This window comes from Emydura macquarii, unplaced genomic scaffold (genome assembly GCF_026122565.2).
Source record: "Emydura macquarii macquarii isolate MOO-44397 ecotype Brisbane River unplaced genomic scaffold, CSIRO-AGI_Emac_v2 contig_968, whole genome shotgun sequence".
Taxonomy (NCBI): domain Eukaryota; kingdom Metazoa; phylum Chordata; order Testudines; family Chelidae; genus Emydura; species Emydura macquarii.
This window is the reverse complement of record NW_027131105.1, coordinates 9,451,995-9,478,906: the sequence shown is the minus strand read 5'-3', so window position 1 is coordinate 9,478,906 and position 26,912 is coordinate 9,451,995. Positions and strand designations below refer to the sequence as shown.

Below are 26,912 nucleotides of genomic sequence, written 5' to 3'. Positions count from 1 at the left end.
AATCAGACAATTAAAATAATTTTCAGAAATTCACTATTAATGGTGATTATACTCATTCTGTCCTGTCACTGTTCAATGAATTTATTTTTAAAAACAATATTTTCACACTTTGAGACAATGCACTCCTAGATTACATTGCCTATTGTGTAAAATATATTTTTCTTTATGGGTAAGAAATGAGTTATATGTTAAATCATGATTTCATTTGTCAATACAATAGAAAAATGAAAGCAATCACTACTTCTAACACACATCCTTATTACCTAGCATATGAATAGCTATTTGTTTTATGTAGTGCAATATAAGTTTTGGAATAACGCTACACCGTTCTAAATTATTGCATATGTTATAATATGCTTATTTACTGAACAGAAACATATCAAAATTTACCTCTTACTATTTGATCTTCTATGCCTTTCATGATCAGCTCTGGAATATGAATGGTATCCATTTTGAGACCTATGCTCATGATTTCCAATGTTTGGGTGCCTTCCATTAGCAACTTTGGACATATTGGCATTATTGAGATTGGCATTTGTTGAGTTTGGAACTTGCTTTCCTACTGAGCTGTGATTATGATGATTATGGAATACAGAATTTGAGGCCAGGTGGTACACGTTTTTCTCAGTATCACTTGCAGATGGAATTGAAGGTCGCTGGACATGTAGGGGACGGTGTGTGGTATTGATCTGTTGAAATGAATCTCTCCTATCACTGCTAACATGATTTATGTGGTTTCCAAACAGGGCACCATTTCTCTGTTTAAAAAAAAAATAGGATGTCTGAAAATGTTTTAATGGGTTAATAATCAATAATGCACTTCTTGAATGCATTTTTGCATGAAAAAGCATTTGTGCTAAAATTTGTGAACATTTTTGAATTTGCATACATTTAAACAAATACATGATAGCCTTCCAAATACTAATGAGAAATTAATAACATGACACACAAGTAATAACAAACAAAACCTTGCATTCCTATTTGCAGAAACATACACAAACCTGCTTTTTAACTATTTGACTTGCTCTACCTGTGACCTTGTTCCCTGAATGTGGAACTCACCACATTTATTACTTTTAGCACTTCCAGACTAGACAGCTGCAGTATGCTCTACATAGTGCCCTGAAGAAACTCAGAAGGAGTGTCTAACGTAGAAAGTAGCTTCCTGCTTAATTACAAGTGTCTGTGAAAGTAGTCAGTATTTTATACTCATTATCCCAAGTCTTCCAATTAGCTTTTATGTGCATTTCAAGGTGCTGATTTTAAACAATGTTGTCCTAGTCCGGGATCTAGCTACGTAAGAATCCACCTCTTTCCTATCTGCCACTGTCACATCTGATATCAGCTGAGAAACTTTCACTTCCAGTCCTTGATTTGAACTTCTGGGGTAGAGTATTTAGTGCCTGGCCTTTGATGCTGGAATTTGCTCCTTCATTGGCTTAATGGTAACATGAGATTGTTGACCTTCTGAGCATAGTTTAAGACTCATGCATTTTTTCAGGACTTTTCCTGAGTGGGGTGACTATAGGAAAAATATTTCAGCTAAATTCTGGAGCAGATGGAATGTGTCCTTTTGTTAACATTGTTTTTTTGTTAATATATTTGAATCATCTTTTAAAATATTCTGGTATGTGCAGTCCAAGTGGTCTGAAGAGTTCCTTCTAGATACATAAAAATACATAATAAAACAATTTGCCATATAGCTTTTGCCATATAGCCAACTTTCTGAGTGATTACTTTATATATATCTTCCTCGTCCTCTTGATTATTTTCCTCAGGTTCATCATCTTGCAAGTCACAGGATATAGCTCGACGAATTTCAGGGCCAATGTCATGAAGAGTTCTTAGTCCTGCCTAAATCAATGAAAATATCATAATACATTAGGAATATAGCTTCCTTTTCTTAATCAAATCACAAGCAGGTAACTTATTTTAAAAGGATCGTCCATTTGTCAAGGTAAAGTCTATAAGCCTGGCTATAAATGTAATTACTAGGTGCAATGTTACAGAACTAAACCTATATAGTCAGTCTGCCGTCATTAGCACCATGTTTACATCAGTGTAAAACCAATGAGTCCAATATATTTCCTTGTTTTCCTGGTATAGGGCCCAACCCAAAGCCAGTGAAGTCAATGGAGAGACTCCCATTGACTACATGGGCATACTATCCATCCTGCTGTGGAGTGCCAACAAATATGAAAATCAACAATCTCTTAATAAAATCTATTTCCATAATAAGAGCATTTCATTCTAAAGGATGACATGCCCCAAAAGAAGGCAGCTTTGCCTTCCCTTCAGAAGTACAGGGAGATTCTCAGTTACTATTATAGTAACAGGATTTCGAGAAGCTCTGAAAGAGACAGAAGAAGAGGGAGGAAAGTCAGATGCCAATGCTGGTGAACTAAAATCAATATGGGTCTGGGTCTTGCAGTGGCAAGCTCCTTTCATAAGAAATATGTTAAAATCAATGAAGAAGTAGACCTACATACCACACAACAAGCAGACATCGCACTCAGTGCCAAGAAAGCAATGCATTTGTATAGACAGGTGACCAGATGTCCCGATTTTATAGTTCTGATATTCGGTGCTTTTTCTTATATAGGTGCCTATTACCTCCCACTCCCCGTCTCAATTTTTCACACTTGCTATCTTGTCACCCTAGTACAAACAGACCTTTTAACATTATTTTAGGAGAGCTTTATCCTATTTAATAAACATACATTAAAATAAATTGTGCTAATCAATGCTTTGCTGGTATATGCAAAGAATAATATCATTGGCCATCCAAAACAACCAAAATGCTGTCTGTGTAGGTGAAATGTGATTATCTTTTGTCCAGAGGACAGTCCTAAGAACCTGACTTAAGAATCCAGATTGCTAGGATCTGAAGTTGAAAAGGAAACAGAGGCTTCCTCATCTCAGTTTCTTTCTGGATGCCATCAAACTGTCTGAGTTAAAAGAGCCAGGTCTATTAGTTCAAAGCCAGCAGCAGACACATAAACATCTATGTAGACCAGCCACTGGAGACGGACAGAAAGCCATAGTGTGTAAGCGTGGGTTACACACATGGGCTGGAGTCCAGTTACTTCCCTGCAGGTTGAAAATTCCTCCATTTTGTTTTGTTCTCCTGGAAAGCCACCTCTGCTACAAATTAGTTAATTCTTCCCAACTGCTCATCATCAAATCAACTATTCACATTTACTATCCCACTTTATCCCGAGGGATGAAAAGGAATGTTTTGGGTAAAATAATCCCAGTGGTAACGGGAAGGTACTGGATACCACAGGCCAAATTATGCCATCAGATACAAATACATGGGTCTCACTGAAAGTAATTTGCAATAGTCTGCCCTTAGTTATACTAGTGTAATTTTGAAGTTGCATTACTGTAAGAGAGCAGAAATTGCCACAAGAGGAATTTGATCCCATTGAAGTATAACCATGCCTTCTGCCATAATAATGCAATTCATGCAGAACCAGGGCTTGATCTAAACAATTTGACTCAAATCTTAAATAAATCAGAGCAATCAATCTCAAAGATCTCCTGAACCAAATGTATTTTTCTATTAATTTACAGGGAAGAAGTGACCTTCTGGTACACATTTCCCAGTTTAAGATTGTCCATTCTAACCCATCCTTACCAAAAAAGTGAGCTACAATCAATACAAATCAATACCGTCCGACAAAGTGGGTTGCAGCCCACGAAAGCTTATACCCGCAGAAATTTGTTAGTCTTTAAGGTGCTACAGGACTCTCGTTGTTTTTCATCAATTTTATGTTTGGCATTCCAGAAAGATTCTCATTTTTCTGTGTTTCCTGTGTTTTTCTTACAAATACAATTTAAAAACAAACAAAGGGCAGTGAATCATTTTGTACATGATAGTAATACCATGTAGGAAGTAAGACAACCCAGGGGCATTCCCTTGTAGCATCATGGAGATGTCACTGCAATCTTTCTGTGATAGGAACTGTACAGTGTCATAGTGCGGCATGCTGAAAGAGCCCAGGAGTTAGGATCATTTGCTATCCTCCATCCATTTTCTAACCTAGCAACGCCTGCTACATTTAGCCTCAAGATCATTCCACTGATAGAAGAAATAGGATGCTGGGCATGGAGCTCTTCACAAACTGAAGCTGGGCACATATTTGATAGTGCTTTTGCAGGATGTTTGTCCCCTGTCTTGGGGATGCTCACACAATTTTCTTCTTAAATTAGAGCTTTACAAGAACTACCATAAGTGTTATTACTATTATTAAATGCAATGACTGACAAGGCTGGGCCACAGAACTGAAGCACCATATATTCCAATAACTGTAGCAGTAAGTTCAATGTTTACTGGTATTCAGGGCTCAGTTTTCTGCTGTCCTTGAGCATAGCTCTTCAGAGCTTCAGGGGAAGAAGGAAAGGTGGCTCCAAGTCCCCATTCCACTACTTTCCATTTTGGGGAAGGCTAAAGAATTGCACCAGTCTGTGAGGTTCCCCAAGGGGCCATCTTGTCAATAAAGATTGCTGGAGGGGTCCCACAACCCTAGTCCTTGATATGTCTCCACCCCCAATGCCAGGGTTACAACCCCTGAGGAGTCTTCAATATCAGGAGAATCCCCTTTGGGGAAGCTTTAAAATCACTTTATGGCACATTAAGGCTAGTTTGTGCTGTTGGTGTAAAGCAGGATCTGGTCCTTAGGTTTTCCAACTGAATGCAAATTTTAATATAAGTACGGTAGTGGTTTAGAAAACACACGTTTTAAACCATAGTACTATATAAGTCATTTTAAAAAAGAGTTGGGGGCTGATTCTGCTCTTACACTGGTTTGACATCCAAGTAACCTCACTGATCTGTAAATATTCCTGATTCAAACCACTCTAAGTGAAAGCAGAAACATTATTTTTATAGGAGGGTGAAAGTTAATAATGTTAGGATATTTAAGAATATAAAGTTCTTTGGATCTATTGGCCAACTTATCTTTCAAATACAGTGTAAATATTAACACTGGCTATATACAAAACTGTTTTACCAGAGATGCAGAGATCTCTGCAGCTTGAAAAAAATATTCTATGGAATGTTCTAAGATTTATGCTACAGATTTATGCCTTTTAGTAAGCACATGTTTAATATTTTGGTTGTTGCATACACTGCAGGACAAAAGAATTATTAAAAACATGATAACAAAACACATGAAAGAGAGTTTTAGACACTTGCCACCATGTCTCTATAGGGATAACATATGTTATAATGAAGTAATCAAATTTCATCACTGAATTATTCATGCTGTTCTGTGATACAGGATAACTTGTGTTGTTCTTCTGAGTTTTTTGGGGAGGTAGATATCCATATTATTGTATTTCAAATGGCAATAATTGTCTCACATTTATTTCGCAGTTATGCTGTAAAGTTGCAAAAAATAAAGTCATGTATTCTCTTCATTTCTGCCCTAAATTTAATCCTGCAACCTTTCCTCCCATTGGGTATGAGTAAGACTTGCTGGATTGGTCTGCTGGTCTGTTAGCAAATCAATGACATATGTACTGTGTGATAAGGACATAATTACATAATAAAATTAAGGATGTCTCTTCAGTAGGTTATTCAGTAGTGCACAGAATTATGACTTCATATTGACATGATAATCAGAACAGTTGTGCTTTATGTGCATAACAAGACCTACAATTTTTTCAAGACAATGTAAGTCACTAATATCACTCATGTGGTGTGATAAACAACATCTCAAAAGACAAATAATGATATCCCTCTCTTTGAAAAGACACTAAGATGAAACTGCATATGTTCTTTTACATGCGGAAATGATTTTACCTCAGGAAGCCCTCAATGGAAAAAAATTGTCAGATGACTAACAAATACATTAATTTGGGCTGGTCATTGATAGGAAAACAAAGACAAGCTTAAAAAGACACTTGAAAAAACGTAAACACCATGCATCATAAAACTGAAACATTATTAAAAAAATCAATGAGTCTCTGAAATGAAAAAGGATTCTTTTAAGAAATCCTACACAACTTATTTATCTCTGAATTTAGGTAAAAATAACTAAGTTCAACATCGCATACTTGTTAACTTATTAACATTTAAAACTGTATTGCTTTACATATTCTATCTAAATATATTGATGACAATATATCTATAAAAATCTACAGCCAATGAAATTTCTCAAAAAGCTCAACTACATAAAGCTACTTTCACTGTTATATAAAGCATATTCTGCTTTAAATAATAATAATGTAAATTGTTCAGTCTTTATTATGCTTATCCCCTAACAATGCATATTCTTTCAACTAAAAACAAAATTAAAATAATCAGTCTATAAAGTTAGTAAATTTTATATTTGAGCTATAATCTAGTTATCTTTAAAAAAAAGACAATTTAAGCCTGTTTTTCAAATTTCATTCATAACCCTCTATTTCAAATCAAACAGTTTTCATCATAACATTTTTATTCATTTAAAATATAAAACACACACACTCCCCACTCCCTTTGAAGATTTATAATGCCTCTATAAAATATAGTATTAAAATGCCTTTAAGCTTTGCATCTCAGATTTTAATTAAATGCTAGATGTTTGGATATATTTCTACCTAAGCCAAAATATATCTAAAATATATTAAAAATATTAATTGTAAATTACTCTATCTCAAGATCCTCAAAACACTGTAAGAACAAAGATAATTATTCAACTGGTCCAATAAAGTATGAATTATCTTTTTTTAGCTCACAGACATGAATTTTCACAAACCTACATGTTTTACAGCAAAACAAATGAAAAAAACAAAATTTGGAAAAAACAAACTTGGAAACCTGCACTGATACTTAGGCTAAGTCAGTACTAAACAAAATTCAGTGCCAAAACAATTCAAAGAAGAACAGAAATCATGTATGAAAAAACAAAAACAACAAAACTGAATAGACCTACGCTATAGCAGTTAACATAAGAGACATAGTAGTCAAGTCTTGATTTCCCAGATCTATTCGTCTTCATAGAGCCCATCTTATTTGAAACCCTTCAGCTCAGTGCAGTGCAGTACATTGTAACTATACAGAGGTTCTGTACTCTCTGTCAAATCCTGGCTCTCTTCAGCTAAGCCTTACTGTGAACACAATATGAAAATGGCAGACCAATTACACTGAAGATGAGCAATGTATTAACCCTTCAGCTGATGCTCACTAGGGCTTTTTCTAAATTTTCCATAGTATTTGATACCACCTATACAATTTTCATACAAAGTAGCATAGTTAGTTAAATCTGAAAGATGTCCCTGAGATTAAATCCTTGTCAGATCAATATATCAATGCATGTTTTATGTACATGTTATATGTTGTATGATACACACTGACTACATTTTCTTATATACCCACAAAAATATACATACATATGCACATGCACACACACAAATATGTGTGGTGTGTATATATAATCCATAATAATTATCTTCTCTGAGGGAAGTATAATGAATGAATTAATCCAAGTATTAGATATAAATAATTAAAATTATGTACGCTTCACTAAACATTATTTTACAAGCACCATTACGCATGTTAGACTCAATAGAAATTTCCATCATTACAGAAAGGCGGTTAAGATTAACTGTACTGCAGCTCCCAAACTATTGTCACAAACATGTTTTGTGCAACTTCAATAGAAGCTCTTTGTTGTTTATCTGTGTAAATTTGAGCATGCAGATACTGTCAGAAAATGGTAAGGGAGTAGTGTAATCAGTAAAACATTTCACTCTACGCAAATTAATTAAGGGATTTTTTGGGTCTCATTTATTTCTGAGAAGTTTTTGTAACATCAGAGAATAAAAACATACATATAGTGTGAACTGGTCACCTAGAAAAGGAGCTGAGCCCCATGATAATATGTTACACTCTTTTTTGAGAGCAAGCTGAAAATCTTGGGTCTGCAGAGATCATTCAGATTGTTGCAGTGCTAATGGTTGGCTCAAAGCAACCAGTGACTATGTACTGTAGTGACTATGAACAAGACCTGGCAAGCTGAGGGCGGGTTTGAGCTAGTCAAATTATCCTGCTCCTATTATAAATAAATTAAAAGTCCAGGATGTCACAGAAAAAGCCATTTTATGACAGATAAATAAAAATATTCTAATAGACCAATAGTAAGCCACCGATGAAATTTAAAAACTAGAAGTTTTCACTGGCATAGCATGGCATTCAGGAAAGCAGACCTCTGCTCCAGAATCTGAGCAGAGACCAGCTGACTCTCTCCTCTCCAAAGGTTCCATCCAACAACTGTCAGGCTACTTAGCACATCCAAACACAGCCCTGTGCCTGGAGATAGTGTTTCCAGAAGTTTTTCACACGTAAGAAGACAGAAGGCGGAGCTCCTGGCTATTCACTTCTTGGCGTTAAAAAGCCATCAAAGCAATGTGCAAAGACTCCTAATTGCCTGCCTCAAACTGAGCTTCCAGAGAACTTGTCTCTTCCTCCCTTTCTCAGCATTTCTTAAATCCAATCCTGCAGAAGTCTTTTCTCCCTCTATTCCAGATGTGATGAAATTCACACCCAATGAAGCACAGCCAGTGCAAAGCAATTAAAAGCACCTTTTCTCATCACCATTTACTAACAGAGTAGCACAAGATCCAGCTTCAATATACCAGGAGGAAGAGTTCAGTCAAAGAGTCGGATTCTCATACCTCCCATGATGAAAAATGTTTCTACTGCTTCAGTTTGTCAGGAGCTGTTGTGTTTTTTGATATCCCGCTCACTGCCCTATCCCTCTGAGTGCCGCAATAGCTTTCCACCCCCTAGCAGTGAATTCAAAGATACTTTCCTAACTCATTCCTGGAACTATTTAAAACAACAGACTGATTCAGACAGTGGCACTGACTCCTCAACTCATGTGAGATCGCACACACAATCAAGTGCATGAACGTGAAAGAAGTAGGCAGCACCCAGTGGAAGCAGTGCTGAGATGCACTCTCTGTCAAGGTCCATGGCCGGGTATGGCAGGCCTATAGAGAAAAGCATTCCTTCCTGGCTAAAGGAGACAGCAGGAATGGGAGACGCACTTTTTAAAAAATCTATTTCTATTTTTTTTAATTTTCACTAATTTCTGTTAGTATTTCAGTTAAATGTTTAAATTAATGGAAACATTTTTTCAAACCAGTTATAATATTTATTGTTTTGCCATAAAATTAACTGTTGTTGATCATGATCTAGGTGTAACGATTTTTTTCTGCAATACTGGGCTTCAAGGGGCCATGGGATTGTATGGACACCTCCCTTTTTTAACAACATACAATTTAATTTCCAGTAACCTTGAAGGTATCTTTGGATGAGTCCAAACCTCCAGCCTCAGCAGAGGCATTATTTCTAAGACCAATGCACAGGAATGCTACTGATTAAATACAGATTCACCAAAGTGATAGGAGAATTAATACATATACAATACAAAACAGTATTTTTCATTTAGATGGTGGGTTGCGCTTCATTGTTTACAGGACCCCTCTGAATCTTGAAATAAGAAGTGTGCTTACTCTCTTTATCTATATTTGGCAATCACACTGCTTTACTGCGAATTTAGGGCAGCAGAACCCAATGAGGATCCTTTTGTAGTCGACTGCCCTATTTATGCACTAGCATCATTGACATCAGCAGTGTGAACATTACACATCCCCAGACTGGTGTTCATTAGTTACATGTTTTATAGCAGCTGGGGAAGCCCACACATGGCATTTACAAGGGGTAGTGGGCTTTTTGTTTTTAAGTTGTTGGTAATATAATGGAGGAATAAGAAAGAAAAAGAAAAGATGTGGAGAACAGAGGATATTCCCCCTCCCCTCATTATAAAAACTTCTCAGATAGTAGCGTAGTACTTGTTCTCAGCCTTGAGAATTTAGTATTGTTCCTCTAACTAGAAAGGACATAAGGACATAACAGTTGTGTAATATGTAGGGAAGCAAGGTTAATAAATATTAATTTGTTCATTAATTCAGAAGATATTAAAACTATCATATAAACTAGGTTCAGGATTCTTCAAACTATGGAATCAGCCTTAGCTGTGAAGCTGGTATTCACATATTGTAAGTGATTATTTTTTATTAAAGCTCACAAAAAAACATTCTTTAAGGATAAGAAAAGGAATAGGTGGTTGTTCCTCCTCCCCCCAATAACTTGGAGTAGTACAAAGAGATGATAGATACTGTCTGTTTCTTGAGATCTATGTCAGTCAGATTCTTAATACTTCTTTGTCCTAATGAAAGACATACAATTAATTTTCTGCCAGTAATGTACTGGGCTCTATAACCCTCCCTGCTTAAAATTATGAGTATGGCGAATACAGTTTCATAGATAAGAGATATATTTCTTATGGGCTCAAAGGGAGATTTAGATACCAAATTCAGATTCCAGTTGAGATTTCCTAATTGGTCTAGTTTTAAAATCAGATCCACAGCTCTTTACACATGGGATTAGATGACAGAATTCTCTATAATCTTATTCCACTGCTTAAAGTTGTCACTTGAACTTTGGGAATTAACACCACACAGCCCTACAGGTGCAGGCTCTCATGTAGCAATCTCAAGTCTTTTCTGTGTTTTCCCCTGTTCCAGTAATTAAACATGAGAAGATTTATGCCATGATCTGGTTTAACAGAATACTTCTCTCTGTAACTATGCTGTCAAGTATATAGATTTGAATGGACTGAGTAGGATATTAGGCTTGCTTCAGTAAATCTTGCTTGTTTAGAAATCTGATCACCCAATTCAGAATACCAAGTTCTGAGACAAGTTTGATACTCATGAACCAGCCCCTCCTGTTTTCATCTACTGAGCCACATATAGTCAAAGAGGCACTGGGGAACATGTTAAAATAAATAAAAGTCCCCTTTGCCTTTGGATAACACATCTACCACTAGAGCAGTCTGATATCTTTCTCTAAGAAAGACACACACACAAAATGTCTTTGCTTAATCCTTGATGTGAAAAAATATCTATTTGCGTTTTCCCATGGTGCTTAATATTCATTCAGAAATGGCATTACTGTCTGTGGATCTTCATCCAACCAAATAATAATTTGTCTTCTTGAGGAAGACTTCTCTCTGCACTTGTTTAAGTAAGACACACGGTTAAATGACTAACATTATGCACTGATAGAAAACCTACCAGGAGGACCCTGAGCTCAGTGAATTATATCCTTTTTCTCATTAATTTCCCTTGAACTGAATTGCAGTCACCTGGGGACATGTGAAGGCAAACAAACAGCTAATGCTGCAAAAAGGAGCCTTACCTGGAACAATTTTATCTTTTAAGGGTTTTTTTAAGGAGTATACCAAGCTTAACTGCCTCTCACTTTTAAAAAAGGGAACACATCCAGAGAGAGAAGGGAAGGCAAGAAAGAGGGGTAGAGAGTATCATGAAAAATATTTTAACTTTCCTGTAAATTAAGTAGCCACTTATGCTTAAAGAGCCACTTAAGTTCCTAGCTGCTAATTTTTCCTAAGTATTACAGGTTGGAAGACATCTTGTCACTTAGAACAGATCACAACCAGCAAATGGCAAGCATGCCATCTAAATAAAGATAAGGACGCTAACATAGACAACATGACTGGCCTTATAATTTGTCAGAGGGCTAGGCTGAAGAAAAAGGGAAAATCAGGACATAATTTGCCTCCCCTTCCACTTGTGTTGTTAGAGATGGGTTTTAGGGTCTGGTGGTGTGTTGCTTCCTCTTCCTTCTGCTGGAGAGAGCAGAGAAGACCAGCCTGGAAGGTACAGTGTTTGTATGAAGTTATGGGATGCCTAAAAAAGCAGCTCCTCAAGCATTAACTTACTTTGCACACACCTGCAATTGCCTCAATAGACAATTACAGATGGCAGGGGTGGGGTAGGAGTTTTTATTACACACAGATTGGAGGTGATAGTGCTCTCACATGGATGTTAGCTGAGGATTTTGCAGCTAGACTATTGGTCTTCAATAGAGTGGAAAATTTATGGAAATTCCTCTCAGTGATTCTCTTTGGCATGATTGTCAGATGAGAGAGAGAATGGTCTAGTGGTTACAGGGGTCAGGATTAGGAATCCAGACACCTGATTTCTATTTCCAGGCTCTGACACTGATCTGCAGGGTCTTGCCCAGAAGCACTATTTACCTGCCTCACAAAGCCATCAATAATTGTAAAGCACTATGAAAAGCCTCAGCTGAAAGGTGCTCTGTGAATAAAATTATAAACTGAAACAAAGTGGCTAGAAGAGGTCTGTGTTTAGTAACTGCTTGCCTCTTAGGTGAAACACAACTGATGGAAAAAATAATTTAATCTGTGCATATGACCTCCTCTTGCTAGGTTTTATTCAGTACTTTTCAGTTGATTCCACAGAATTTAAAAAGGAGTTCTTTCCTTGAATGGACTTTCTTTCAGCCCCATGGCTAGGTTTGTTCATTTTTAATTACTTGGCTCTGCTAATAAAATGCTATATATTTTCCTAACCAGATTGTAGACCCTCCCATATATGTTGTAACTGCTGGCTAAAAATTAGGAAATACTGTTGGGAAGAGAAAAAGACTGGTAATTTACTGAGATTATGTCTATTTAATTCCACTGAATTAAATGTAGTTACTTCTGAATTATACTACTGAAGTCAGAATTGGCCACAGAAATTGTTTGCTCATCTAGAGACATAAAAACTTACGAGGTAATAGAAAAATCTCTACCTAAATATTTCTCCCTGCAGAAGTACAATGAAGACATTCACATATAGCATTATTGTTGCTCCCAACAGAAATGATCTCAACTACACTTCTCTCTCATGGCTCATTATACAATATTCTTTATGTTCAGATGTTTCTTCTTGGTTTGGTCCCCTCCATTTTGTTTATTTGTTTTATACTTTAACCAGTACCAGTATATAAAAAAGAAAATAGATGGTTCTAGTATACCCAGGATAGCACAGACACTACCATCTTTCCTAGCTGGGATGTAGGGCTTGTTGACATAAACAGGACCTCTTAGTAGAAAATTCCTGATAGAGGCTATACCTTGTACTCCACTACCTATAAAATTCTTTAGAAACAATTGTGTTTAATCAAATATCATGTGGCAGTGTAAAAGAATCTGATAGCAGGCACATACACAGTGCAGCTAGATCCAGTGTGCTAAGCATATGCTAAGCATTTGGAAAAATCAACCCCCCCCCAACATAACAAGTTTTCAATTTCACAAAATACTGATGTGATAGTATGCAGAGGCCCCACTCCAGATCTAGCAAGGGGGAGGGGGTGAGTATAAGAGATTATAAAACTAAGATTAGATTCCTCAATGAAAGTAACCAGGAGACCTTTCTAATCTCAGCACTAAGTGCCTTGGAAAAGGCAGACAGACAATCACACTAAGTTAACAAAAGGCTGTTATTGCCCAGAAAACCAGTTTGGGTTTTGTTTGTTCTAGGTTCCAGTTAATGTGTTCTTAGAAGTTATTTAAATTAAGACTCCTGATGACAGACAGCTGGGAAAGTAACTTTCTGTAGAAAATGGTTTCCTTTCTGGTTCAAATTCCCTCTGTCTCTGCCTGTTTACAGCTGTTTATAATTTTACCTATCTAAGAGAAGTTGTTTGAGTAATGAAAGTATCCACCAACATACACAGAAAGTAGTTAAAGAACATTGGCAGGGGTGATAGCTCTTGCCCTGCTGCAGAAAGTTCCCAACTCTGAATAAAAATTTTTCAAAGTATTCAAAATCATTCAATTAAATATTTTCAAGAATGAGTGCAAATCCTATCTCCAAGAAACAGACTCAAATAATTAAAGCAAAGCAAGCTTTCGTTCATAAAACAACAAAGTAATCTCACTATTCACTCCATGACTGAGAGAAAGTGCTAGTGAAACTTAGCTGCTTTTATAGCCAAAACAACTCCCAGACTTCCCCTTTTTAAAGGGACATACCATTCATTTCCAATGAAAACTTCTTCTCTTCCCCACTGAGAAATGCACAATCTCCCTTTTAAACATGGCTTGCCTCGTTTCAAGAATCACATAATATTTATATTCTGCCCTTCCAATTCTATGCATTCCAGTCTACAGCTTAGACAAGTGTAGAACTCAGACGAGAGACAGAGTCTAAAGAAGAATGTATGTTGTCCTAGTGAGCAAGCTCACATAATCTCCTTTCTCAGTTTTTACACATTTTTCAAAAACACCAAAGTGCTGTGGTCTATGTACTCAACTAGTTACTCTGTTTGGGGGTGCTGGTGGCACAGGTGGGCACAGTGATGATTTAGTGGTGACAGTCAGGTACAGTTGCTAGCGGAAGACTCTGAATATAGAGACAAAATGGTCCTGGATGGAGGTGGAGATGAGGATACTGTCTGAAGCCATCATCCTGCAGGAGAGGGGTCTGGTATGATAAAAGAAGAAATTGGAGATCCAGCAATGGCCCTTCAGCTGTATCTGAAAGAACTGGGGTCCCTGTTCCTGGAAAAGTGCCAGAAGCAACATCCTTTCCAACCAGAGGCAGTGTCAAAGGTCATGGCCAGCAGGGGTGCCACTGTGATTCTGGTGGAAAAGGAAATCCTGGGGCTGCTGGTGCAGGCAAGGCTCCAAAAAGTGTGGATGCCAGAGGGACACAGTACCACCCTATCCTGAAGCAGGTATAGATTAATCCTACCCCCTGAACAACTGATTGCAGCTGCACCTGTTTGTGGAAAGATGTAATGATGTAAGTGTGCAAACATCCTGCAAAGAACTGAAGGTGTCTCATATTACTAATTCAGCAGGTTATTTTGTTTATTTCAGTGTATTAATGAAATTTAGTTTAGAGGTACTTTATTCAGTTCTGTGATGGTGAGGGAAGAGATATCGGTGAGTTTTATACACACATACAGTACCAGGAAAAGCAGCACTGTGTTATATCCTATTGTTGCAAGGTTGGGGGTTTATTGTGAGAGCTGTAGGACCAAATTCCCAGCTGGTGTAAATCAGTTCCATTGAGTTCAGTGAAACTACACCCGTTTTATACCTGGAGATCTGCTTTTGAGTTTGTCAAGGTTATTTTGGGTAAAACCTGTAAGGTACATGATTGCCAGAGTAATGATTTCTCCAGCCATTTTGCTGAAAATCTTTGTTATCCTCCTTTTAGAATTTTATAAAGAGATGGGTGGGAGAAAATTCTTCTCTCCCAAATCTGCATTCTTTTAAGATACCACATTATACTCAAGTTGATTTTATTCACCTGCCATTTTCACTAAACAACACAAATGGGGTCACTCCCACCCAACCATGAAAATATGAATTTTATCTTCTGCAACATAAAAGACATATAGACAAAGGACCAGAGTACTGGCATAGTATGAAGCCACTACACTCTCACTCAGAAATTCTTCTGATCACACAAGTACTTTCCCTGACAATGAATGATTACATGTTTGTACAGTAAACTAGGAAGTGCTGACCATTGGCAATCTACTTGAGCTCCTTGTGCCATGCCCTGTCCCCTATTGGGAAGCTGGATAAGAACTTTACCAGAAAATCAGATTTTAGATAATTTGTCAGCTCTGACAAAGATATTCACAAAGTGGTGGAGTTCCATCACATGAGGATCCATGTGTAAGAGTCACTGGTGAGCTGCCTGGATTTCATCATGTGTGAGCAACTATGTGCATGTGATGGGAGGAAGAGGAGGAACTGACTTCAGCAAGGATGTATTTCTTGTGAGATTTAATGTGGCTGACCCAGTTGGGATTCATATCCAGTCTGGATTGAGTAGCTCGGTTCCTTCTACAGATCAATATTTATTAAGACCAACCCCAGTAGGGATGGTTATTTCCCAGTATCAAGCAAAAACATTTGGCCATGTGGCCCCCACCCCAGATACTCCTTCGGAGTCACCTCTGTGTTCTTACATTACCACTGCTGGCCGAACAATGATCACAGATTTTACAATCTTATCTGCCTCTGGTGAGGGGGCCCTGCAGAGGTAGAGACAATATTTCCTACTGAAGCTTTTACAGGCTCTTGTACACCAGTTTCCACTCCTTCACTTTTGGGACAGGGGACTTATGGAAGATGATTTATCTGAGGGACTTTCACTCTTTACTACCACCATTGTCATACATATGCCCTGCGCTGCCCCAAACTGGAGTTCTACTGTTGAGCATGTGGCTCTCATTTAAAAACAAGGATTAGATACTGCTCCCTGCAAGTGAAGGACTGGACAGCCCTTTCATGATCATGTCACTAATAGGTGGCCTAACTTCCCTTTTCTATTTATCCTGACAAAGTCTGCTCCTTCTGACTCTGCACGGGGAAATAGTACTACTTCTCCTTATCTACTTATCAACAGCCTGCACCTTGATGTGATCATCATTTGACGATAGGGAACTTAATGGAAATAGTGTTTATAGACGTATCAGAAATCAAAGAAACTTTTTTGACGTTAAGGTTATATTGAGGAGGAAGCATGTGGCAGGCTTGGCAAGAGTTTAAATGTCTTGAGAGGTATTATCTTTGAGGTTACCCTGTTGTTATCTACAGAGTGTTTGGCATCGACCATTTCAGTCACAGTTCCTTTCTTCATAATGCCATTTAATAATTTTTCTAAGGAAAAAGGTGAGCCAGTTTGTCCTATTGTGACACCGTGGATATGTATGATTGGAAACAACAATGTATCACTCTCTATTCAGAAATCATATTAAAAATGTAAAGAGGCTTTCTAATGAAGAATTGCAAGACAATATTAAGGTGGAATTTAAAGACCAGTAGGCTGTTAAGAAAATCTGGAGTATGAGAACTCTCATTAGCTCAAAAGGTTACTCGATGAAAAGGTTAAAAAGAAACAGTCTAAAAACATTCAATTAGGGAGAATTTCTGCTTCACATAAGAAGAAAATCAATGGCCAGGTTGTTCAAGTAAATCCTGTCAGCCTATACCTGTAACTCAGGTAAAATCAAATGGCTCACATGTAGGCTTTATTGCTCAAGACTCATGAGTTAGTCATAGGATTAAAGATTATAATTAAAGGACAAATAATAGGCCTAATTATAAAGCCAACTGAGAACCTTAAGCTTGGCAGAAAGCTATATAACTAACATCTGTGGCAACCCCTTATCTGCTGATTTGTGACTAGGTTCTTTTCTCCAGTCCCCCTACAGCTCGACTGTGATCCCTACTCTGTCTGTGGTGCCCCTCACTTGTTTATGAGTCTCTGTTGCCTCTTCTGACCCGCTTTCTTTCCAAACACTCTCTGGATTTAGAGAGGGACTTGGGGGTGGATAGTGCTCTGGCTACAAGTGGTCAGTGACAAAAGATTTTATTAATTTATTTTTAATACTTTTAGTTGACTTGAAACTATCAATTTGTGCCATAGCTTCCTATGTCACTGTGACCTTATTTTTGCTACCTTTGGCTACCCCACTTCCTTTCTTTTGCTTGTCACCCTTACTTCCTGTGTCTGATTTCAAAGTAGATTGTATACCATACAGAACAGGAATCTATGTGTTTGAACAGCACTTAGCACAATGGAACCCTGACAAATGCAAATTAATAATAATAATAATATAATCCATGATTTAATGGGGCTATAGATCGATAAATTTGTAGATTATTCTAACTCTGGATTGGGAGGTGCCGCGCACCCCCATTTGGATGCTATAAATCACATTCCTTTTTTTTTTTTTCAGAAGTTATCATCTAGAGGTGAGGGAGCAGATATGGTGTGTCTGAAATGGTGATAGAAGAATGTGGGCAGGATACAGCACTGAACATGACATGTTACACTGATGCAATCTCCACATCCAGGCTAAGGCAACTTATCAGTCACTTAATGATCCAGCCCAGTGAAAAGCTTCTCTACAGCAGGTAGAAATCAGGACGAAAAGGAGCACTTGGCTAGTGCTAGATGCATCATTCCTCAGCAAGTAGGCAGCCTCCTCAAAAGGCCTCAAGATGTGGCACACTCTCCATCAGCAGTCATTCTACAGGCCCCTGTGGCCTGTATGTCCAATGGTTGAGTAGCTTTGCTGTATTTGTGGGGATGGCTCTAGTCTTTGGATTCCAACAAACCACCACTTCATGCTTCTTCAGCTGTTAGCAGGGAAGACCATTCTGAACATGTAACTCTTCCAGGATTGCAAAGTACAATCAATAATAAGGGCCACAGGCTCTAAAAACCATTGTCAGTTTCCTATTCAGTATTCGTTAGGTTTTTTTTTTTAAAGGAACTCCTACACAACTAAATTCAGATAGGACAGATGCAAGTAATGGACAAACCCCACCATGTGCCGTATGGACCACTCTAACTCCAATGTCCAGTGCCATGAACTAGTTACTCAATTATGACTAGTTATTCAATTATCCCCTCACTCAACTTGTGCTGCACATTCAAAGCGAGACACCCTGCCCTAGCAAAATTTCTTCCCACATGGCAGACCCACAAGATATTCATATAGGTACAGTACTCGCGGGTCTGATTTTTATTCTGTGCTGAAGTGAACTGTCTTGCTCTCAGAGCCTCACAAGACAAAATGCACTATTTGGAATTTGTCTGAGATAGAATTTGTGGAAAAGATCATCTGACTGGACACCTGATAGTTGAGCTTCAGGAAGCTCTTGCCATTCACAAAAAAGCACAGCTGTAAATCAAGCATCAGCATTGTAATCAGCTTGGGATCTGGTCAGAGAGATGGGGGCTCGTAGGATGTAATTTAGTCACCCATTGTTCTTCCAAAGAAGTGGCTGAGTTGTTGGCTTAGTCCTTGACCCTTTCTAACCTGTCACAGATGGAGTGGTCCTGGTGCTCTTATTTATTTTGCCTTCCAAACTACAATGACCTATGCAGTGAATGTATCAACTGGGGGTGAAGGTTCCTCTACATATAGGCGGGGCAATTATCATTATTATTACCCATATTTCTAAGACTACAGTGCTGTGTGCCTCTGTGTGCATTTTACCTCATTTAGATTAAGATACCATTTCTCAGTTTTAGAGAGTAAATACACCAAGAACTCCTGTAATACTGCAACTTTAAAGGACAGAAATGGAGAAGACAGTGCTACGTCTTAACAACACTCTGCTGTTCAAGGCTCCAATTTATCTGAGAGTCTCCCCTACAAAAGGCAGGATGCCTACTCTCTTTCTTTCATGAAACTATAGAGTATTTTTGGATGAATCACCTGAGTATGTGTGGTTCCACCAAAACCAGAGAAGTTCAAGTTAGTAGATGTGACTTCAAGAAGGAAGCTCTCTCAGTTCCCTTTTTTTTTTTTTTTTTTAAGCAATGCTATCAGATACCATTCCTGGTTCCTGTATTTCTGTGTTGGAAGGATATTGCTTTGTTGATGAACAAGGCAAAAGTTTCTATGTTATAAAATGCAGCTTCAGTATTAGCAGATGTTTCTGCACATCTGTAGAGAAAACATATGATAATGTGCCCACTGCAACTTTTATGTGAGGGATCTTTGTCCAGCTAGCTGGAAGAAAAGGACCATGGCCTTTAAGGGTTTCCTTACAGCAGTTGGGGAGAAGGGGGAAAGTTTACAGAAATGGACAGGAAGGGCTGGAAGCAGCTGAGGCTGGGTCAGGACTAGGTCACTACACTGCCTTTCTTGCTGACCGGAAGAGTGTAGGGGAAGTATTAATACCCTTGTAGCCCCAAGAAGGCCCTCTTTACTGCACTCACCCACGAATTTGACAAAAGGACCAGGTTCCTTCTTGACCCACTGAGGACATTACATTTCTTGCCTTTTCCTTGGGGAGCTGGGAAGGAATTTTTCCCTCACCACCAGATTGGCTGAGGCAGGGTGGGATGTTTTTTTTTTCCTTTTGCCTTTCCCACAGCTGGTCTGGGACCCAGTGGGGTTGAGTAGGGGGTTAGGGTATAATGTTGTAACTTAATATGTAAAACTTGTGGTGGATGTCCAGTGCAGGTACTCAGTAAGGAAGGCATACAGTTATTGGATAAAATGGATTGGAAAAGGATTTAAAGGAAATCATCGATTTAGGGAGCTAAAGAAGGGGATTTTAGCTCCTACATCTGGAACAGCAAAGAGCCGATTCTTCTCCTTTCTACATTATACAATTTGTTGCGGGGTACTCCCAGATATTTTAAGTGAATAAAGTTGTGGCCTCATTAAACCACATCCATTCCTCCTATCTTTCTTCCAGAATGGTCAACAAAAAGTATGTTCAGCTAAACCCCACACACATTTCAGTTTGTGTCCAGGTATTTCTGGAAGTTGTGCAAACTACAATTACATTCTCATCCAGATGCGCAGAGGATCCAAGTATATGGGATAGTCAGTGTGTCTGTGTAATTTTGTGTGATAAAGTCCTCAGAACACATTTATTTACAAGTAATTGTTATACTAGACCAAGTGAAAATTGAAGAGGGGTGGTAAAATAAATCATCATGGGCAGCTGAACAGCATGTGATAAGGCAGGTCTTCTTTGTTATTTATGGTTTCATTCTCCTATAATCAGTTCAAGGTTAGTTGATGTAAGTGATTCTCAAACACTGGTCTGCAGAGCACACAAGGGTGGGTGATGCTACTTACCAGCTGTAACCCCGTCCAGAACACTGTTAGAATATCTAGAGGCTGTTATAAATGGAATTTCAAAAAGCCCAAAACCAAAATAAAAAAATCCTGGAAAGCCACTTCTCTGCATATTGCACAGCTGTTTCATGTCTTCCTTCGTCAGTTCTTCTTCTGGTGTAAATTAAATTAATCAATTTTGTGGATGACACCAAACTGTAGAGGTTGCTACCACCTTGGAAGACATAACACAACTGCATAGTGAGCTGGAGATAACAAACCCCATTGCCAGCTCTGCCCACACATCAACTCTAGTGACACCATCACTGGTCCTAACCACATCCATCACACCATAAGGGGCTCATTCACCGGCACATCCACTAATGTTATATATGCCATCATGTGCCAGCAATGTCCCTCTGCCATATACATTGGCCAAACTGGACTATCACTACGCAAAAGGATAAATGGACACAAATCAGACATAAAAATAACAACATCCATAAACCAATCGGAGAACACTTCAGTCTCCCAGGGCATTCTGTCGCTGACCTGAAGGTTGCTGTACTTCTCCAAAAAACTCCAAAAACAGACTTCAAAGAGAAACTGCTGAGTTAGAAATTATCTGCAAACTTGACACATTTAAACTGGGTTTAAACAGAGATTTGGAATGGCTCTCTCATTACAAGAGGTAAATTGCTTTGATCACCCATTCTCATCTCCTACTCAATGGTTGTCATTAGACCTCTAGTACCCGGCTTTTATCCACCTACTCCATTGTTCTCTATGCGCTTGTATATGTATATGATGCCTCCTATATGTTACCCATTTGCTGTATCATTTCTACCTACTGCATCTGAGGAAGTGAGCTGAGGCTCACAAAAACTTATGCCTGCTGAAATTAAATTTGTTAGTCTTTAAAGTGCCACAGAACTCTCGTTGTTTTTGCTGTATACAGACTAACGCGGCTACCCCTCTGTAACTTTTCCACAAAAGGATCTCCAAATACTTATAAAATATAAAAATACTTAAAAATATTCAAAACTTACTTCATCCACCATGGAAATGCATTCACCTCTGGAACAGAATGTGACAATTCTTTACCAGTACACAATGGTTAAGGAAAGGAAGGGAAGACAATCCTATCCAAACTATACTGCAGGGGAATTTGATAAGCCAGCAGAATAATTACTCAAACTGGAATTCAGCCAGATACATTTGGTTTGGGCCACATACAAAAAGAACCATTAGGATCTTGGGGTAAGAGCCTGGGTTTTATATCTCATCTAAAATATGGAGATACCAACCACAAAGCTGTTGCCCCTTCTACAATGCTGAGAAGAGCGCTACTTATTGGCTCACCAACATTTGAGTTTTTCATCTAAGCAGTGAACTAAGGAGAACACAGCTCAAGCTAGCATGGATTTATCGAGCAAGTTGCAAACTGGCTTCCTAAATTGACTTTCATTTAGCTTGAAGAGTGTTATGTTTATATATGAAGACTGTTAAATATTGCCCAAAGATTCCTAAAATGTGGCCTATGACTCAGCTCCAGGTTTAAAACAGAACTGTGACATATTGTGTTTATTTGTTTCCCTTTGTTTTTTGTTTATTTATAACTTTTGTTCAATAGCAAAGATATCTTTCTGTAACTGGAGGGCAGTCAAAAACCTGATCAGCCATAGCTTGTCATATTTCTAGTAACTTTTAAAAAAGCTGATTTTATTAATTTTCAAGACAGATACAAGTACAACACTATATTAGGGTTGTGTGTGATTTATTAAAAACAAAAACTTGCTACTCCATTGAGGTCAATAAGTTGGAATGGGTGTAATGAAGTTCAGAATTTGGCTAATATTGTGCCGTTTAGGCGCATACTGCGTTCGGTGAAGGATCATGACCCCAAAAGAACTCTGGGAAGCAATGGGCCATTCCCTCCTGGAAGTTCAAGGAATGCAGAGCATATTCCCCACATTTGGGATCAGATCAAGCTCTCACTGAAGACAATGTCATAACGAGCATTGACTGTAGTGAAAGTTCAATTATGTCCTTGAAGTTGCTCTACGGAAAGACCAGCACCAATGTCAGCACTGAGCACACGAACAGCCTTTGTGCAGGTTTGCAACAGAAGGGGAAAGCACCTTGCATCCTCTCCCATTTGTGCACCCAAGCAGAGGCCAGGTCACATCTCCCAATTGGACTTTTTGTCATGTCTTTTAAAAAAATGCAGGAGTTGACCAACATACATCCCTTTAATATCGGCACGTGTAAAGTAAGCAGAGTTCTAAAAGGAAGTGTCACATTACATGAACAATATGATGCTGCTATCGGAAAGCTTTGATTAAAATAAGGGAGTACTTCTGAAGCTTTTTTACACTGTGTCCTATCACAATGTTAGTGACCAAACTCACCTCTCAAAGTTACTTCAGTGACTGGAGATGGTATTCTTCACTCCCTGTCCTCGCAGGCTGTTCAGTATTAACTAATGGCACTGCTAAACATCTTTCAGCACAGGGGTGACTGCATGGCCGTAGAAGGCAAAGGGATGTACAGTTTGTATGACTTAGAAAAATATATACATCAGTTGGTGATCCATTTGGCTGCATGGGATTCGATACATGTAAGACCATTATCATTATTACATAAAGCACCTATGCAGTTTATCATGGAAGTGTGGTATATGTTGACGTAATATGTAAAAAGAGTGCCCCCAGGGCAGTGAAGTAGAGTAGAAATGATGCCGTATCCTGGCTACTTTTATTATTTTAATCATTTTACTGGGGAAATTTGCAAAAATTATTTAATTAGATGTGAGATTTGTGAAAAAAAAATTTAAAACACCTCTTTGTTTAAAATAAATTGCAGTTTCTCAATTATAACTCTATACATACCATTCAACTAAATCTCTTTAGACAGTTTAAACACAAGTGCCATCAAACTTGTGTTTAAACTATCTAAAGAGATTTAGTTGAATGGCCCACTATCTGTCCAGTTTCTCCTCCTCCACTTACCTTCCTATTTGATCTCTCCCAGGCCTCTCAATATCTTTCATTTTTCTTCCACCCTAGACACTGCTGTTTTTTTTTTTTTTTTAACCTCTTCTCATTCTCCCAGTATTTAATTTCTCCTCTGATATGCAAATATATGCTCTTGCTGCCCTGGCATGTCCTATTTTCATATGTCAACTTCCCAGGTGCTATAGAGAATGTCTTTCTGTGCTGCCCCTCCTATCTGTATGACAACTTGGAACACAAGGTGCTTCAGAGAGGCACACCGTTCCAGTGATCATTAATGGACATATCAGTATACATGAACCATGTGGTAATAGCAAGTCTCATTCTCATCTAATATAGACACAAGTTCACACACACACTTACTACATACACAAAACAGTTAAAACTATTGCTAGATTGAACTACAAATCAGCACCTAGTTCTCAAGAAAACAACATGTGAACCATGTTAAAATAGTCTCTGGTGGAAACTGTGGCATCAGTTGCTTCTCAGGAAAGCGTACTAAGATTCAACATAAAAAAAAGAAGTTATCACCCTAACTAAACCTGTTTAAACTATATGGATATCTACCTAGCATTAACTGAATCTCTGAAAGTCCTGATTCAATATAAACTGGGCAAAGTGTAATAACTGGGATCTTACAAGGGCAGCCTTTTGTTTCAAAGCCCAGTTCACTATTCTAGAAGGCATCTCCCTAAGGCAGAGGTTTCCAAACTATGATCTGTGGACCAACAGTCCATAGACCACTTGCTCATGGTTTGTAGAGAGCTGGCTGATGAAATGACACTGTTTCTCCTTGTTTTCACTTGCTAAATTGCATTAAAAGACAGCCAAAACACTTTGGAAATATTTCTTTCCCATCTAAACAATTGCTAAAGTGAGGTTATATAATTGCAAACAGGAGAGAAGATGGTCCATGTGATTATCAATGGGAAAGGAAGTGGACAACAAATCATGGGAGAGAAGGTTGTTCCTTAAGATAATCTATCCATTAAGAGATGGTGCATACTATGAAAATATTTGAGAGTTCCTGCCTAAGATATTACAGAAACATAAGCAAAAAAACCAGTAGCTAAAAAAAAAGATGGACTGAAGAAGAGAAGGAAAATGACACTCAAAAGTGACAGTTCATTTTAGCTGACTTAATATTACCAGTTTTGCCTCATATTTCTGCAATGAATCTATTAAACTTAAACAATTTTGCTGTGACTGCTTACTACTGTTTTAGTAGCACACACAGAAAGACATTTTGCACTTACCTTGTTATAGACAGAAAAACTACTCCTTATTTTTTGATGAATGGAGGACCCAACGTTTCAGCTAAATAAAATCCTTGAGGCACTGCTCAATCATGAACAGTCATCTACCTGCTATTTCAAATAAGCTTACAAAATAGTTAGTTAAAATGTAAAAACAAAATCACCTGTAGTGCAATTGTGGTGTTCTTCGCAGGATATTTCCCCACCAGTCCTTGTTCTTTGCGTTTCTTGAATTTCCTAAAGTAGTCCTGTATCAGGAAGGTGGCATAGAACTTCCCCACGGTTACCTCATCATCTAAATGAACAGACCAGACAGATCTCTCCCAAGTCAGCACATTTCACCAATAGCCTACATACTCACATCTGATTCAGGAAAACAAATGTGATGGGTGCAATAAGCATTATGCTTTCACCTTATAATAAGATAGCCTAAACCTAGCATAAAGCAATATTTTAGCAGGCAATCTACTCAATGTTAGAATGAAGTGAAGTAGTCCTTAATGTAGAATAAAATAGAATATTTTACTAAGTTCTAAATAGGTAGCTTTTTAATAAAATCATAAACATGTTTGTATCTGCATAGGAGTTGAATTACGGGCTTCAATTACTTAGAACAAAATTTATTAAAATAAGAGCTATTGAAACTGAATATGCTCAGAAAAGTGACTCTATAAAAAAAGGAATTTCCTGTTTTTAATATATTCTTGCTCAGTTACTTCCTACCAAACCAAATTTGCTCAGTTAACATATAAAAATACAATTTATGAACAGCACCATCAAAGTAGCATCTAATCTATTTATCTGTCTGTGTAGATTCCTGAACTGGTGCTCCATCACCATAATATCTGAGCACCTTACAGCCTGGGTTATATCTGATTATCATCTTGTTGCCAACCAGCAACAAAAATTCAGAAATGAGAATTTAGGGACAAAACCCACAGCCCTCACAAATTCAAAATTAATTGACTTCTGTGAGAGTCTTGTTTGAGTAAGGATTTGCTCCTTAGCTAGTATATGAGAATAGTAGTACGGGCAGAACATATTTCCCATAGTAGAATTTTGACTCTGAAATGCTAATAAAAGTGAAGGTAAGTATTGCCAGCTAATTTTCTAGCTATCATTCAGAAGATACACAGTCAGTTGGTAAGCAGAGTAAAAACGAGCAATTTTTACAGAGTCACTTTTGTGAACCAGACAACACTTTTATATAGAAACCCCAGTCTTCAAATACAGGTGCCTTAATAAGATATTTGCATCCCACATTCGAGTTTTCAGCTCAGCACTTGACTATGTGCATGCCCACTTTATGAGACTAAAGGCTAGTTTGAGCACTCAAATATGGGCTTTTGATATCCTGGTAAGGCATGCATATTAGAAATCCATGAATATCTTAGTGCTTAAATAAATACCACTTTTTGGTATTCTTTACTTTCCTGGTATTATTTGGAGTGAAGTTTGTTGCCTTATTTGTTTGTTGCCTTCTCTCTTGATTTTTTTAACATACTAATAGAGCTGTTTGCAATATGACAGCCAATTAACAGTGTTATACATCTATGGGAACTGATGTGTTTTAGAATGCTGTTGGTGACAAAATTCACTCTGCTCTTAGTAGGCCAAATCCTGACAGGTGCTGAGTATCTGTAACTTCTATTGACCTCACTGTGAAAGACAAGTGCTTAATATCTCTCAGGATCTGTGTTAGTAGGCACAACTGTCACTTCTGTTGGCAGAATTTAGAAATACTGTGTGAACAATAAATAATATGTCTAGATACACTGTAATATAACTTCTGGTGGACAACATATTTCAAATATTACACACATTTGAAATGCTCCTTTGTCTTTTTTTGTATCATAACATGTCACTCAATATCACTTTGATTAAAATTGAGTCTCCCTTTGACTTTGCATTATATGTTATCTCATGTCCCGAGGGATCCAACGAGTTAACTGGTTCTATTACTACCTATAATATGACATCTTTTGAGATTTTAAGTTTAATTAACTTACTTCTTTTAATAATGCTACTGTAAGTGCACATACTATTTAATTTTGATGGTCTGTTTCAGTAGTTTGTTTCAGTAACTATGATATCCTTTTTAAAAAGCAGGATAGAATTAAACCCATTATTATGACATTTTTATATTTATAG

At 37.8% G+C, this 26,912-nt stretch overlaps 1 protein-coding gene across 2 annotated transcripts in view; it reads right to left on the bottom strand.

Annotated features, from left to right (window-relative positions):
- Positions 1-26,912, bottom strand: part of CACNA1D (calcium voltage-gated channel subunit alpha1 D) — a 355,484-nt gene that overhangs the window by 13,968 nt on the left and 314,604 nt on the right. For both annotated transcript variants that reach the window (XM_067544171.1, XM_067544172.1), the window contains 3 exons: positions 24,926-25,056; positions 1,738-1,854; positions 391-758 (listed from right to left, as the gene is read on the bottom strand). In XM_067544171.1, the coding sequence (XP_067400272.1) occupies positions 391-758; positions 1,738-1,854; positions 24,926-25,056 (616 nt within the window). The remainder of the gene's footprint in view (positions 1-390; positions 759-1,737; positions 1,855-24,925; positions 25,057-26,912) is intronic.